Source organism: Silurus aristotelis, assembly GCF_946808225.1.
Source record: "Silurus aristotelis genome assembly, chromosome: 4".
In the NCBI taxonomy this organism is placed as follows: Eukaryota; Metazoa; Chordata; class Actinopteri; order Siluriformes; family Siluridae; genus Silurus; species Silurus aristotelis.
The window spans coordinates 8948598-8964571 of record NC_139577.1 but is presented as its reverse complement, the minus strand read 5'-3'; the positions used below and the strand labels follow the sequence as shown (position 1 = coordinate 8964571).

General features: G+C 37.4%; 1 protein-coding gene across 2 annotated transcripts; it reads left to right on the top strand.

Moving 5' to 3' along the window:
* The first annotated feature begins 3688 nt into the window (after positions 1 to 3688).
* gpatch11 (G patch domain containing 11) lies at positions 3689 to 13280 on the top strand. 2 transcript variants are annotated; one of them, XR_014533291.1, is made up of 9 exons: positions 3689 to 3845; positions 6163 to 6389; positions 10233 to 10274; positions 10375 to 10495; positions 11709 to 11799; positions 11913 to 12023; positions 12105 to 12186; positions 12266 to 12733; positions 12777 to 13280. XR_014533291.1 is itself a non-coding variant. In XM_083540116.1 (8 exons), the coding sequence occupies exons 1-8, from the start codon at positions 3796 to 3798 to the stop codon at positions 12322 to 12324; spliced, it is 783 nt and encodes a 260-aa protein (XP_083396242.1). In that variant the 5' UTR covers positions 3689 to 3795; the 3' UTR covers positions 12325 to 13280. The 2 variants fall into 2 exon arrangements, 1 of the variants encoding a protein (XP_083396242.1); XM_083540116.1 differs by having other exon boundaries at positions 12266 to 13280.
* The last annotated feature ends 2694 nt before the right edge of the window (positions 13281 to 15974 follow it).

The window sequence follows — 15974 nt, the reverse complement described above, 5'->3', positions numbered from 1 at the left end:
GTGGGTGAGGGCCAGATGAAGGGGCGTGGCAATGGCATTGTCTGTGGAATGGTTTGGGCGATATGCAAACTGCAGGGGGACCAGTGAGGGTGGAAGCTGGGTCTTGAAGTGCCTCATGATGAGCCTCTCGAAGCACTCATTATGATGGGAGTGACTGCAACAGGACGATATTAATTGAGGCAGGAGACTGTAGACTTTGGCACCGGGGGCGATGGTCATTGTCTTGAGGCACGTAGAAACAACATTGCTGCTCAGGGAGATGTTGAAGATTTTGGTGAAGACATCCGCTAGCTGTTCCGCACATTCCCTGAGCACTCCGCCAGAACCATTGTCTGGTCCAGCAGACGTCTGTGGGTTCACTCTGCATAGAGTTTTCCTCACTTTAGCTTTGGATAGTCACCTGGTCACTGGGAGGAGGGGTGGTCTTCCTTGCCTTCACGTTGTTCTGCACCTCAAACCGGGCGTAGAATTAGTTCAGTGCATCTGGGAGGGAGGCTTCACGGTCACAAGTGGGTTCTTGCACTATTCCGTGTTGATACAAACACACATCCTACCATTTACATTTACATTTGTGGCATTTAGCAGACGCCCTTATCCAGAGCGACGTACAAAAGTGCTTTGAGTCTCTAGCAATGAATAAATCTACACTGGTATGCCAGATTACAAACTTAATATAAATATAATATATTAAATAAATATAAATCTCTTGAATTCTACAAGGCAAATTTGGAAAGTGCTAATTTTAGTGTTTCAGGAAGAGGTAGGTCTTCAATCTTCGCTTGAAGATAGTCAGGGACTTCGCTGTACGGACATCTAGGGGAAGTTCATTCCACCACCTCGGTGCCAGAACAGAGAAGAGCCTTGACATATACTTACCTCTCATTCTGAGAGAAGGTGGTACCAGTCGAGCAGTGCTGGAGGATCTCAGACAGCGTGGTGCAGTGCGAGATGTGATGAGGTCACTGAGGTAAGATGGCGCTGGTCCATTTTTGGCCTTGTAGGCAAGCATCAGTATTTTGAATCTGATACGTGCAGCTACTGGAAGCCAGTGAAGGAAGCGCAGCAGTGGGGTGGTGTGGGAGAACTTGGGCTGGTTGAACACAAGCCTGCGTTTTGGATCATTTGCAGTGGACGAATAACGTTCAGGGGAAGATCTGCCTGCAGAGAGTTGCAGTAGTCGAGTCTTGAAATGACAAGAGACTGAACAAGCACTTCTGTTGACAGAAATGGTCGAATCCTTCAGATGTTGTAGAGAAGAAATCGACAAGAACGAGCCACATTAGCAACATGTGGGAATAAGGACAGTTCATTGCCCATAGTTACCCCAAGGTTACGAGCAGTGGCTGAAGGGGAGAGCAGAGAGTCATGAAGAGTTTTTTGGAGATCTTGACCTGGAGATGAATCACCTGGGATGACCAGCAGTTCTGTTTTGCTGGGGTTGAGCTTTAGTTGGTGAGCACTCATCCATGAAGATATGTTTGTTAAGCATGCCGAGATCTTAGCGGAAGCTGTGGTATCTGATGGAGGGAAAGAAAAGATTAGTTGAGTGTCATCTGCATAGCAGTGATAAGAAAACCCATGTGAGGATATGATTTCACCAATGGAGTCGGTATAGAGGGAGAAAAGGAGGGGACCAAGTACTGAGCCTTGTGAGACACCAGTGGTGAGTCTGCACGGGGCAGATAGGGATCCCCTTCATGTTACCTGGTATGAGCGACCTTCCAGGTAGGAAGCAAACCATTCCCATGCTGTTTTATGGATACCGAGGCTCTTAAGGTTTGACAAAAGTGTCTTGTGGTTGACCGTGTCAAGTTGACCGCTGCTGAAAGGTTGAGGAGGATGAGGACAGATGACAGCTTGGCTGAACGAGCAGCATGCAGTTTCTCAGAAACAGCCAAAGGGCCCTCTGTGGAATGTGCCGCTTTGAACCCAGAATGGTTATGATCATGGAGGTTGTTCTGTGAGAGATAGACAGACAGTTGAATAAAAACAGTGCGTTCCAGAGATTTAGAAAAAAAGAAAAGAAGTGATACCGGTCTGTAGTTGTTGATGTCTGATGGATCCAGAGCAGGTTTCTTAATAATAGGGATGACCCTTGCTTGCTTGAAGGTAGTTGGTACATAGCCAGATGTTAATTACCCGTTGATGATTGACTTGCGGTCCTACCACGGCAAGTCTTACCGCACAGAATTGCATTTCTGTTGCCACGGAACGCGGTTAGCCCGTCTAGCTGGATGGTGGTGTCTGGAACTCTGTCGCTGAGCCACGTCTTCGTGAAAACAAAGACGCAGCATTCTTTGCTGGAGTCAGATGTAATCCAATTTATTGTTCAGGGAGCAGTTCTATCTTTAAACAAGAGGTGCTGGCTGTGCATTCAGTCTTATTTAATTTAATGTTAATCAAGTTACTTTCTGAGAATTCCTACATTTTGGTTTTGCTCGGGAGACAGATACATTCTCAATTTGGTGGACCCTGAGTGACAACTCTGTGCAGCTAGCTGACAATCGATTTAGCCTGTTTGTCTGCTCCCTGGACTTGGCTCTGGATAGTCACGGGTCAACTGCTGTTCTGAGAATATGACCTATACTACAAGAAATGAGAGCAGCACCTTCCCAAGTGGGATGGATAGCGTCCGGCCCTAACAGGCCAGCCCACATTGTTTTTGGAACACCAATCGGACATCCAGCAGTTCAGCGACCATAACCTGCTGTATGCTACATTGGGATGGGGCCAGAGCATATTACTGCATCGGACATAGCCTTTGCCACCTCTATAATGTTACTCTAAGTAACCTCTGACTGTCAAAGGCATGTATCATTAGCTCCTGTATGAAAAACTATTTTAAAGAACCTATGCTTTCCTAAAAACCTAAGATGACCTGTTATGTCTGGTGCCAACAACAATAATTAATATAATCATTATATTTGTTGGTTATACTTTTTGTGTCTAGCCGTTTAGATTTTTAATTCAATTCAATTTTATTTGGATAGCATTTTTAATAATGGACATTACTGCCAAAGCAGCTTTACAGAAAGACATAGATTACAAATATACATTTCAGTGTCACATGAATCCCTAAAGAGCAAACCAGTGGCAACTGTGGAAAGGAAAAAGTTCCTGAGATGGTATAATGAATAAACCTTGTAAGGAACCAAACAAAAAATAAAAACAGAAGGAAACCATCCTCATCTGGGGGACACCAAATGTCCATTCATTACAGTTCCATCATTGTTAAGGTCTGTTCACACAAAACTGTTCTTGACCATTGCAGCCCTAAGCTATTGTAGTAGGTTTTACTAGTTTATACTGGATTAGTTTATATTTTAGATATGTTCTAAAGTAATTTAAGTTTTGTGCTTTCTTTCTAGTACTACAGGTTGAAAGTAGGGGATTACAAGTTGTGACTATGAGCTAAACTCAGTAGGTAAGAATACCATGCTATGTTTATGAGTAGCCACTTTAATTTCTTGTTTGTTTTACTGGTTGAAGGTTGGGAACATGCAGTTACACGATCACATTGGACGCTGGATGAGCCACAGGGGCAATTCTACAGCACACTTTTTGACATTTCGAAATAACTCCTATACCGTATATATAGACATCAACTGTTATAAGCAGTATCAGATTCTATTTACAATGTATTGTTTGTTGTTAATTGCAATTCGTTTATATAATTATTTTAGATCTAAGTCTTTTATTTTGAAAAAGTCTCACCGGTTCCCTTAACCGGAAGTAAAACGCTTACAATATGTTGTTGTTTTGTTCCGACATAACGTTACCTGAGTAAACTAGAAGATGTCGGAGGAGGAAGATGATTATATGTCCGATGCCTTTCTAAATCCAGTGTAAGTTACTTTCATGTGCAGGTTTCATGATCTCTACGAATATAATATATCGTATGTCTCTCATTCCGTGTTATACCACCATAACGTCCATACGGTATTATATAATTGTATAATGTATTATACAGTGTCATGCCGTGCAAAATATTTCAGATTTCTCTGTAATATTATTATTAAAACAGTATGATTCCCATAATGCTTTGCACAACGGTGGTTAAATGATAATTATGGATTTATGGATGCTAACGCGAGAGGTAAATATTAATATGATAAAAAATATATATTTATTATTTGTTATATACAGTATCTCACGAAAGTGTGTACACATCTAATATTTCAGCAACCATTTTATTATATCTGTTTAAGGGACAAAACTATAGAAATGAAAGTTGAATATATTTTAGAGAAGTCAGTGTGCAGCTGGTATATAAGTACAGATTTACTGTTCTCTAACAATAACTCAACATACAACATTATTGTCTAAATAACTGACAACAAAAGTGAGTACAGCCTAAGTGAACTCGTCAAAACTGTGTCCAAAGTGTCAATATTCTGTCTGAGCACCATTGTTATCCAGGACTGCTTTATTCCTCCTGGGCATGGAATTGACCAGAGCTGCACAGGTTCTTGCAGCTCTGGTCAAATCCATGCCCAGGAGGAATAAACCTACATCAATCACCTACATCTTCAGCTTCCTCAGAAAAGCACTTGTCATCTTGGTGGTGTGTTTGGGGTAGTAATTATGTTGGAAAACTGCCCTTCGGCCCAGTTACTGAAAGGAGGGCATCATGTTCTGCTTCACAAGTAGGAATCCATGTTTTCCTCAATGAACTGCAGCTTCCCAGCACCAGCAGCACTCATGCAGTCCCAGACCACGATGCTCCCACCACCAACACAGTTTTCTTGGTACTCCTAAGCAGGGCATTCCCACACATGCTGGAGACCATCTGAGCCAAACAAGTTTATCTTAGTCTCATCAGACCACAGGACATGGTTCCAGTAATTCATGCTCTTGGACAAGTTGTCTTCAGACTGTTTATGGGCTTTCTTGTGAGCCATCTTCAAAAGAGGCTTCCTTCTGGGATGACAGCGCAACCTTCCACTTCTGCAACCTCTAAAGCAATGCTGTCAGCACCCATGTGTCTGTTTTTTGAAGGCAGCTTCTGCACCTGACACACAGCACAACGACTCAACTTCTTTGATGGACCCTTGTGAGGTCTGTTCCGAGTGGAACCTCTGTATGACCCACTGTACTGTAACTCAGTTTCAGGTTGTTACCGATCTTCTTCTAGCCTCTACCATCTTTGTGGAGAGCAACAATTATAATTCTCAAATCCTCAAAGAGTCTTTACTATGAGGTGCCATGTTGAACATCCAGTGGTCAGTATGAGAGAATTGCACTCAAAACACCAACAATTAAATGCTCTATTATGAGATACACAAATTTCTATTGTCCTGTCAAGCAGACAAAAACATGAACATGATGAATAGGACATGTGGCTTTGCCAGGTTACATGATGTACAGCTATTATCACTTAGAATGTTCTCACTTTTGTTGGCAGTTATTTAGACAATTAAGGCTGTATGCTGAGTTATTTTCAGAGGACAGTAAATCTGTACTGCTATATAAGCTGCACATTGTCTAATCTAAAAATCTCCAAGTTTCATTTCTATAGTATTGTCCCTGAGAAGACAATAAAATGGTTGCTGAAATGTGAGGGGTGTACTCACTTTTGTGGGATACTGTGTATATATATATATATATACCCAGAATATTTTAGAAAGGATTGTGTATATCTTGAAGAAAAAAAAAGCAAGTTTGATGTTATAAACCATGTTATTTTCATTTATTTTTAAATTTCTTTTCTTTTTATTTCATTTTCAATTATTAGTTATTACCACTTGAATTTACTAGTACATTTTCAGAGTCTTATTTGTTTCTAAAATATTAGAATATATTGATAATGGATTATCAAAAGATTAGATAAGTATTTCAATTTTTTTAATTAAACAGTTTATTAATTGATTACATTAAACAGTATGATTCAAATGAATAATGTAAACATGGCATTGTGAATGAAACGGAAGACCTGATCTCGTGTATTAGCAAACATCATTCATTTAGATTATGATATAAATCCCCCCAGACTCTAGTTTAATAACCAGCAATTCTTTTTCTTTTTGCTATGATATTACCCAAACCACAGGAACACGAGTAAAATGATAAAAATAAACGGTTTTGGTAGTGTTAAAGGTCATTTTCTTAGTGTTTCCTTTTTTGGATTTGTAAAATGTGTTATGTTTGTGACTGATGTTTTAGATTGGACGTTCGGCCTGGTGTGCCAATGGCGAAACGTTTAAAGGAGACATTAAAGCGAGAGACTTTGCAGAAAGAGAAGAATATTCTTAACCAGCAGAAAAGCTACAAGGAGCAAGAGCGAAGCAGACGAGATTTGGCCCTACAGAGCTCTCTAAGCAGCGAGAATAAAGGCTTTACTTTGCTGCAGAAAATGGGCTACACTGCAGGACAGGGTCTTGGGAAAGAAGGTCAGTATTGATCCAACAACTACAATAATAATTATAATAAGCGATTGAAGCTGAAGTCTTTGTTCAGCTCTGAAGTTGTTCTACAGATCAGGACACAGCAGTGCTCACGAAATCTCTTCATTTGTTGTTGAATCTCTTCTGCGTTAAATGTTATATTTACGTTAGTGTTATGGGAGATGTGTTGCTGTGCCACTGTACTGATTAATGTAAACAGCCTACTTTTATTTTGCAGAATTTATTGTTCAGGCACTGAGAAACCATTCTATTCAATGCTAACTGTATATGCTGCTCTATTATAATATTATACTCTATGGTGTGATATGTGCTTAAAGAGGAGTTAAATTGTAGGTCAGTAAGCACATTGGCCAGCACTGATTATGAATCATGCTGCATGGGAAATCTGACTGAGATATATCATTCATCATATCATTATCATAAAAAAAAAAAAAAAAGAAGAAGAGGAAATCACATACACTTTGCTGCTCAGAACATCAGAATATAATTAAGTTCAGTGTTGTTAACTAAGCACATAATTATAGACATTGTTGCAAAGCAGCTTTCCAGAAATAAGGATTTCTAACCCCAATTTCAAAAAGTTTTCAGAATTTCATAATGCAATGATTTGCATTTTACAAACCAATTTTTTATTTATAATAGAATATAGAAAACATATTAATTGTAAAAATGAATATAAAAAAGGAATTTTAAGTAAAAAAATAAGGTAATATAGAATTTTCAATAATTGCTGCAACACGTCTCAAAAAAGGCCATATTTACCACTGTGTAGAATCCCCTACTTTTTAGCAACAATCTATAAATATGGGAAACCAGTTGCTGGAGTTTTGTGATGGAATTGCTGTCCCATTTGTGTTCTAGATGCTGTCATTGGGGCTTCTTTGTCATATTTTTAATTTCATGATGTTGCATATGTTTTCAATTAGTGAAAGTTCTGGGCTGCTGGCAGGTCAGTTCAGCACCCGAACTGTAATGAATGGACATTCTGTGCCGACATGAGGATGGGTTCTCTCTTGAGTCTCGCTCATCTCCAGCTGTTTCCTTTTAATAACACTTGACTTTTTCAGACTTTTGTTGCCCCATCAAAAATTTTTTAAAACATGTTGCTGCCCTTAAATTCAAAATTACCTTATTCTTTACCTTAAAATGGTACATTTCCTCAGTTTAAACATTTGAAATGTTTTCTATGTTCTATTGTGAATAAAATGCGGGTTTATGAATTTTACAAATGTTTGCGTTCTGGTTTTATTTAATTGAGTTTGTAGATTTAGATTTAGATCTCTAAAAAGCAAGTCAGAGGTGACAAGAAAAACTCACAGTAATGACATGAGGAATAAACCTCAAGAGGAGACTCATAATTAAACCTATTTCAGATAGCTAGGATAGCTAGGCTAAGGATCCCACTCTTACTGCTCTCACTGCACCAGGAAGGGCCAAATTAAAATAAAGTCTATCCGGGCTATTGATTGTGTTGATGGGGTCTTGGGTATGAACAACTGGGTCATACTAAAGACTCAACGATTTTATTATAGTCTTTTATAAATATCAGGTCCAAGAGAAATTATACGTCGAATAATAAATGAGACTGTTTTCAGTAGAGGAATCTTTAGGTAATCCAAATTATTTTAATAGTTTATCAGTGGTAGTCAATAGATTTTGTAGAAGAAAATATTTCCCTAATTTGTCACAGCTGTAACTGTATATTCTTGATATCACACTGACACATTGACATGAGCTGTGAATGGAACATGACATTCTAACATGACAAATTAGGGAAATATTTTCTTCTACAAAATCTATTGACTACCATTGATAAACTATTAAAATAATACTGCCATAGTCTTTAACTAAATTATTGTTAGATTTTTATCATGCCCAAACAAAACTTAATTCTTGGAGAGGTTTTCCATGAGATCTACGATGCCCGTTGGTGCCTTTTCTGATCAGGGAAGAATCACACAGCACACAGCATGACACAAATGTTCTTCATTAATTTATTGCAGATAACAGACACGTTTATATACACGCTGGAAAAAACCTTAACATAAAACTATTCTTGATTGGTTAAGAAGACATAGTAACCAGAGATGTGTAGCCCAGACATAGACGTTCTGTATACATTACATACTTACTTTGTAAAGACCCTATAGACACTGAACTGATAACATAGGAATGTGTCTAGAGAACCAGTGTGAGGACCATCTTAACACCAACTGTTATGTAGTGACAAGCTGATTCCAATTTTGGGAAATCTGGGCCTAAATAATAAAAAATGTTTGGCCAACGAACCTGAGCACAAAGCCAGGAAGCAGGAAGCGAGTCTCAATCTCAATTAGGAACATGATGATACAACATATTACTTGCCACCTTCTGGTCAGTAGTGTTACAATATCATGCTGTAAAATCCTCCTGTAAAATGTATAAAAATTACAGCACCGCTTTCCTGTGATTGCTTATGCAACTGTTGTAGAGCATCTGTGTGCTTGGATTTTGTAAATGCTGCTTGCATCTATAATTATTGTTATTAAAATTTCTCATTGTAAAACACTGTGCAATATTATTATTATCTGTCTTCATTTACATTTTATGGAAGGAATTTCCTAAATATTTGGAAGGCTGTACAGACTAAACTGTACCTGCCACACACATGAAACTTGGCCAATATGTAGTACATACTCCATTTTCTCAGATGAAGGAGAAGTGATTAGCCCAAATGTGGCATTGCAGCATAACAGCATAAAAGCATACAAATCATTTTACTCTTATTTGAGTATCATGGGCCCAGAAACAAATAGTTTTTTGTTCAACCAATTTTAATCTCTTGCTTTTGCCCACTTACCTTTTGTTAATTTTGTGTAATTTGCAAGACCTCTTTTGGGGATCTGCTCTGAGAGTTTTGTGTCATATCTTCATAAATTTGGTTTTAAATGGCTCAGGAGAGTTTTCTTCTCTATAGTGGTCAAAACATATTGAGATTTATGAGTAGTTGCCACCACCTACCAGTGGGTTCTAAAGGGTCTAATTCACTCATGGAGTTTGATTCTTTGCACTTATAAACAAGTATATCTTAAAACTTTTTCATTCAGTCACTTATGTCTTGATTAATATGCAAAACCATCTTTTGTAAACTATTCCTAGGATTATTTAGCAGAGTATCAGAGGAGCATTGAGTATTCTTTTAAACACAGAGACTCCCTCGCATCACTATGATTCTCCTTTAATCTCTCTTTAAGCTTTCTTTTTGGATTTACATCCTGCCACCCGGTCAGCAATTTCCATTTATGTGAAGTAAAAATAAGATCAACCTTTCAGTTGTGACATGCCAATGAATGCTAGCTAGCTCAACTAGATAACATGGCTACTTCGATTCGAGAGTTCCTTGGTTAATAAAGTCATTACACACATTGGTAGACAGTCCTTTAGTGACGGGTGATATTAAGGTAGGATTTATTGCAACACTGTATTGTTTTTACCTTGGTATACCTAATAAACTGGCTGCTGTGTGAATACCAAAATTATATAAATAGCAATACCCTAACAACCATAACATAGATGAGCTTTCTACATATAAGAGAAATGGAAAATCTATTAATTTTTACTAAATTTGAGACTGTAATAATTTTTACTTATTTTGGAGGTTAGTCATTTTTAATAAATAAATGTGGGGGGTTTGTATGAGTGATTAACGAATGGAACTGATTATTATGTTTTGAGAAGGAATTGATCCAGTTTAAAGTGTAGCAGTTATATTGCTGGTGTGCACTTTGTATTGAACAGTGCCATTTCCCTACACTGTCTTATCTTTCTGTACTAATTCTTGTCTTTTAGGTACTGGACGAGTTGAACCAATTCCCCTTAATGTAAAAACCGGTTGGTACATTTTTATGTGTAGTTCATATATAATATGAATATTGTTAATCGGTTCCACATAAATAAGCTGTGCTCTAATAAACTAATATGTATCTATTAGGTAGAGGGGGCATCGGGTTGGAAGAATTAAAGAAAAGGAAGGCAGAGGAGAACTTGGAAAAATACAGAAGGAAAATTCTGGTGAAGCAACGAATGGAGAAGTCGTCTCTTGAGGATTTCAGGTTTGCAGATTCTGAACATTATATTATTGCCAAAGTTTATTAAATATTATAACTTAAAGATTACAGCAAGATCTTTAACCATAGGTCTGTCATAATTCAATCTTTTTTCCATTAATATATTAATAATCAAATTACAATACCTGGTAATAATAAATGGTTAACCTGATGCCCGATAATAAAATAAAAGGTGGTTTTGGAAGGTCAAATGCTCTAGAATTGATAAAGGGGCGTCCTGAATAGCGTAAGGTTAATAGGGATGTGATGTGAAGGTTAATCGGGATGTGATGTGAAGGTTAATAGGGATGTGATGTGAAGGTTAATAGGGATGTGATGTGAAGGTTAATCGGGATGTGATGTGAAGGTTAATAGGGATGTGATGTGAAGGTTAATCGGGATGTGATGTGAAGGTTAATCGGGATGTGATGTGAAGGTTAATCGGGATGTTATGTGAAGGTTAATAGGGATGTGATGTGAAGGTTAATCGGGATGTGATGTGAAGGTTAATAGGGATGTGATGTGAAGGTTAATAGGGATGTGATGTGAAGGTTAATCGGGATGTGATGTGAAGGTTAATAGGGATGTGATGTGAAGGTTAATAGGGATGTGATGTGAAGGTTAATCGGGATGTGATGTGAAGGTTAATCGGGATGTGATGTGAAGGTTAATCGGGATGTGATGTGAAGGTTAATCGGGATGTGATGTGAAGGTTAATCGGGATGTGATGTGAAGGTTAATCGGGATGTGATGTGAAGGTTAATCGGGATGTGATGTGAAGGTTAATCGGGATGTGATGTGAAGGTTAATCGGGATGTGATGTGAAGGTTAATCGGGATGTGATGTGAAGGTTAATCGGGATGTGATGTGAAGGTTAATCGGGATGTGATGTGAAGGTTAATCGGGATGTGATGTGAAGGTTAATCGGGATGTGATGTGAAGGTTAATCGGGATGTGATGTGAAGGTTAATCGGGATGTGATGTGAAGGTTAATCGGGATGTGATGTGAAGGTTAATCGGGATGTGATGTGAAGGTTAATCGGGATGTGATGTGAAGGTTAATCGGGATGTGATGTGAAGGTTAATCGGGATGTGATGTGATGCTTTTTCAGTTTTCTAATGTAGAGCTGGGCAAGCACACTGCACCTTTATATTGGCCAGTGGGCCACGCTGGCATAATGTAATCTTTATTCATTTTAATATACTATTCTAATTACAGAGAGCGTAAAAGAACTGAAAGAGAAAAGCTTGAAATTGAAGGAGACCTGAGGAAGAGTCAGTTTGCCTGTGAACAGCTGGACAGACAAAAGGTCTGATTAGCAAAAGAAAAAACGACATATTTTGTTTTCTCTGCTCTTGCACACCCCTGTTTGTGTCTCTTAGTATATTTAAATGTGTTGTGATGTTTTGTGTTCCTGGTTAGAAAATAAGTGTCCCGAAGGACAGTTGGTATTGGCCTGAAGTAGATGATGATAATCAAGAGGATGAGCATGATGAAACCAACACTGAAGAAAGTAAAGATGAAGAATTGACGGTAAAAATTATATAATAAATATGGTTGTGAAAAGTATTATATGTCAAAATGATTTTTAATAACATGTCCTTGCACTTTCAGTCAATACTGAAGCTACAGCTTATCACATCATACATGAGGAGTGTACATTTCTACTGCATATGGTGTGGGACAGCATATAGAGGTAGTGCACTCAGTTTCTGGTCCTGTTTTGTGTTTTAAAAACAAATCTTATGAAATAACTGTCTTTTCTCTCATTACAGATGAGGAGGATATAAACACCAACTGTCCAGGTTTTACAGCATCACACCACAATGAGTAGAGGAAGAGATCTGCCATCATATTCTTTCCCCTTTTTACTATTGTTTTGCATGCAGGTCTTTAAATACCTTTAGGACAGTTATATATATTTTGTTTAGATCATTTTGTTATTAAAGATATTTTGATTGCTCTGCTGAAGTTGTTTTTGGCTTGTATTTTTCTTTGTAAAAATCTGTAATGTTTTAATGGAAGTATGTATATGTATAATTTTATCAAATTTAATTGTGTACTTAATCAGTTTTTTCTTTTTCCCCACTGTTTGTGGCTAGTGCACTAGCAGCCTAGATTTTCATATCACTCAAGGATTAAAAAAAAAACAAGCGAACACAAAACACCCTAGTGTTTAATTAGAATGTTAACATGTGACATTATTCTAAATGTTATTGAGAATGTTGAATTACAAGAAGTAGGTCAAATGCCAAAACTACCGTACACAGGCAGGCAGGCAGGCAGGCACTAGCTAATATGATGAATCATAATTCATCTGGTTCACAGACTAAAACTCTGTTGGTAGATTATAGTTAAAAAGGGATGTTTTTTCTTTTCTTTTTTTTTTTATCTTTTTAAAGTGCTAATTTAAGAACCGCTGGAAGAGATTTGTCTTTCTGCTTCATTTGATGGCTGGAGATTTAGCTGTTTGAGACATCAAGAGGAAGTTTGTTCCAACACGAGGTGCCAAAACAGTTTTTAAATATTTATATTCATGTTTAAATATTAGTACCTAAATGGCTGGTCTGATTATTTCATAAACTACTGACACACAACATTCTCTACAGTTTAGACATAATGGAGTAGAAAAAAAACAAAAAACACTGAGTGAGCCACAGTTGTGTGTGTGTGTAAATGCCTTGTTGTTAATTAGAAACTCAATCACTCAACCATGTTAAACAGAAAGTCCAAAGAAGTCCAGTGTCTAATGTTTTTATAACTAAGGTACATAAAGTTTTTTAATGTGAACGTTTTGTGTATGTGCTTTGATTTGAATAGTGCCATTAACATTTACACTTTAAAAACATAACCTTTGACACATGACCTCTTTTCTACCTGATTACTTCCTCTCCCTAATTAACTGCACAGACTGGGCAGAGGACATTGCTCAGGTAACTGTATGTCATTTTACTAAATGACTTGCGCATTGTAAAGGTTTATAAATATTTTTCTTAAATATGGCAATAGAGGAAGGTATTTTACTTTACTGAAGGTCAATGTCAATGTCAAGCTGTATAAGACGGTTGTATACAATTCTCCAAAACTCAGGAAGTGGCCTGATGGTAAAAAAAAATAAAATTAAAAGAAACAAGCTGCGTTTGTCTGAGCAAACAATGCCCCCAAGTGGCCAGTCTATGCAAAAAAAAAAAAAAAAGAAAGAAAGAAAGAAAGAAAAAAAGAAAGAAAGAAACAGTTCATGAATGTGTTTACAAAAGTTTGTGTTTAGCTATTTCCTGGACACACACAATAATTAAGTTACAGCTCTTTGAGTAAAATATGCTCCACCTCAGTTACAAGTGGTTGACAGGTTTGCCCTTTTGGACTTATTTACAAATGTCAACATATTTTGAAAAGCTGTTGAGATTCACAGTTCACAATTATTCAGATTTATTCAATTATTCAGATCATTCAAAAATCTAGGTGCAGCTCAGAAAGTAAAAAAAACGCAACAACAACAAATTGTTTTTTTTATAATTGCAGAAATCAGTGGATAAGATCTAACTAAAATATAAACTGAGTGTAGGGTTCCCTGGTTAGTGGTTAGGATGTGTCGCGCTCACCGCCGCGGCCCGGGTTCGATTCTCTAAAAAGAATGCATAATTAAATTAAAAAAAAAGCAGGACTATAGAGACTATTTTTGCATGCAATGAATTGTGAAATAAAAATAAAATAATCATGGAATAAGTACCGTATACAGAGCGGTCTGTATGCTGGAATCAGTATAACATAGATGTGGTCCGAGTAGCCGAGGTGGGGGGCGGGGCTTTGCCCGGTACAACATTATTTCCTTCTTTCCACATTCCCCTCTGCAAGTCCATATTCTGGTAAAATTTAGGGAACACAATCCTGAGATTTTTAAGGTCGAAATCTCAGTCTACAATAATCAGTGTCTATTATGCGCCTCTTTAGAATTACCAGGTGGATTGTACACCAGCAAATAACCTTGGTGTGATTATTCACTCTATTCTTTCATTTGAAGCTAATGTAGATATAGTAGGATAGCGGTTTTTTTTTTTATAACATTATTCTACTAGAACCCGAAGATTTGACAACAAGTTGTGTCAGATTTATCATTAAAAACACCATAAAACATTCAGAATTGACAAAATTTTTTTTTGACTTGATTAGAAATTCTGTTGTTCACTAATTGCAGATCACACTTTTTTTTTTTTACTGCTTTCGGTTATTGCATATAAGCTGCAGTTAAACCAGTGAATGTGAAATCTCTTGGTAGTAAAAAGTACTTCAGGTTACTCCTGGTTATTATAAATAAAACCCATCAGCTCTCCATCACATGATGGTCACATGTCACTAATAACTCATACCTTTTATGAACCAGTTTCCATCTTTTGACCTTTTCTAATTTTTTCTTGTTCTCAGCCTTTTTAGTTTTTTTTATGCCAGGTGTTAAAAGAAATAATGTGGATTCTTAAGTTGGCCTTAACTGCATTCCATTTGGTGGTCCTGGTGTTTACTGGAAAGAATTCATTGTCCTGCCAGTATTGGGATATTATGTCTTAAATGAATTGGCAAAAATAGTTGTCATAATGGAGAGTACTATTACATTTTCAGTAAGAAGATTTTTGGGTTGAAAATACTGTTAAACCTAAATACACAGGTTAATAGTCAAAAAGAGCTATTGGACTGATTTCACAGGCTCTTACACAGTAAACTTAACTGGAAGGCAAGAACAGGTAGACTAATCTGGAATAAGGATTATAAGAAGAATGGACCAAAAAGCTCCTAGGAGATTGTGGCAAGGCTTCCGACACATCACTGACTAGAGTTCAACCCACGTAAGCTGCAGGACCTGATGGCATACCAGGGAGACATGTGTATAGGGCATGTGCTGCATACAGGGCATGTGCTGCATATAGGGCATGTGCTGACCAACTGATGCATATCCTTATAGACATCTATAACACTTCAAAACCACCACCATCATTCCACTTCCCAAGAAATCAACACTGAATGACAGAGGTGGGAAGTAATGAAGTACAAAAACTTTGTTACTGTCCTCAAGTAGATTTTTCTGCTGTCAGTATTTTACTTTCACTCATTACATTTTGACACAAATATCTATATATTTTATATATCTATATTTTCTACTTCTTATTTTTTTTAAACAAGGCTCACTACTTTAGTTTTAATCTATTTGGTGAAATATCAACATTCTTTCTTTTGCTTTCCTGGTTCTCACGCACCACAGACATAAGCTAGTTTATGAAGCTAACAACAGTATGGGGTTAACGTGGATAAGACAGAGGGAGTCAGCATTGTAAACATTCCTGATCATCATCATCTTTTCTCTGCTTGTGTTCTATATGGTGGATGTGGATGGAAATTCAAAGGACATTTTGGAGACAAGGTGAAGGAGTCTAAATTCAGATGGTTTGGACATGTGCAGAGGATGGACATGGGGTAGATCGGTAGAAGATGGAG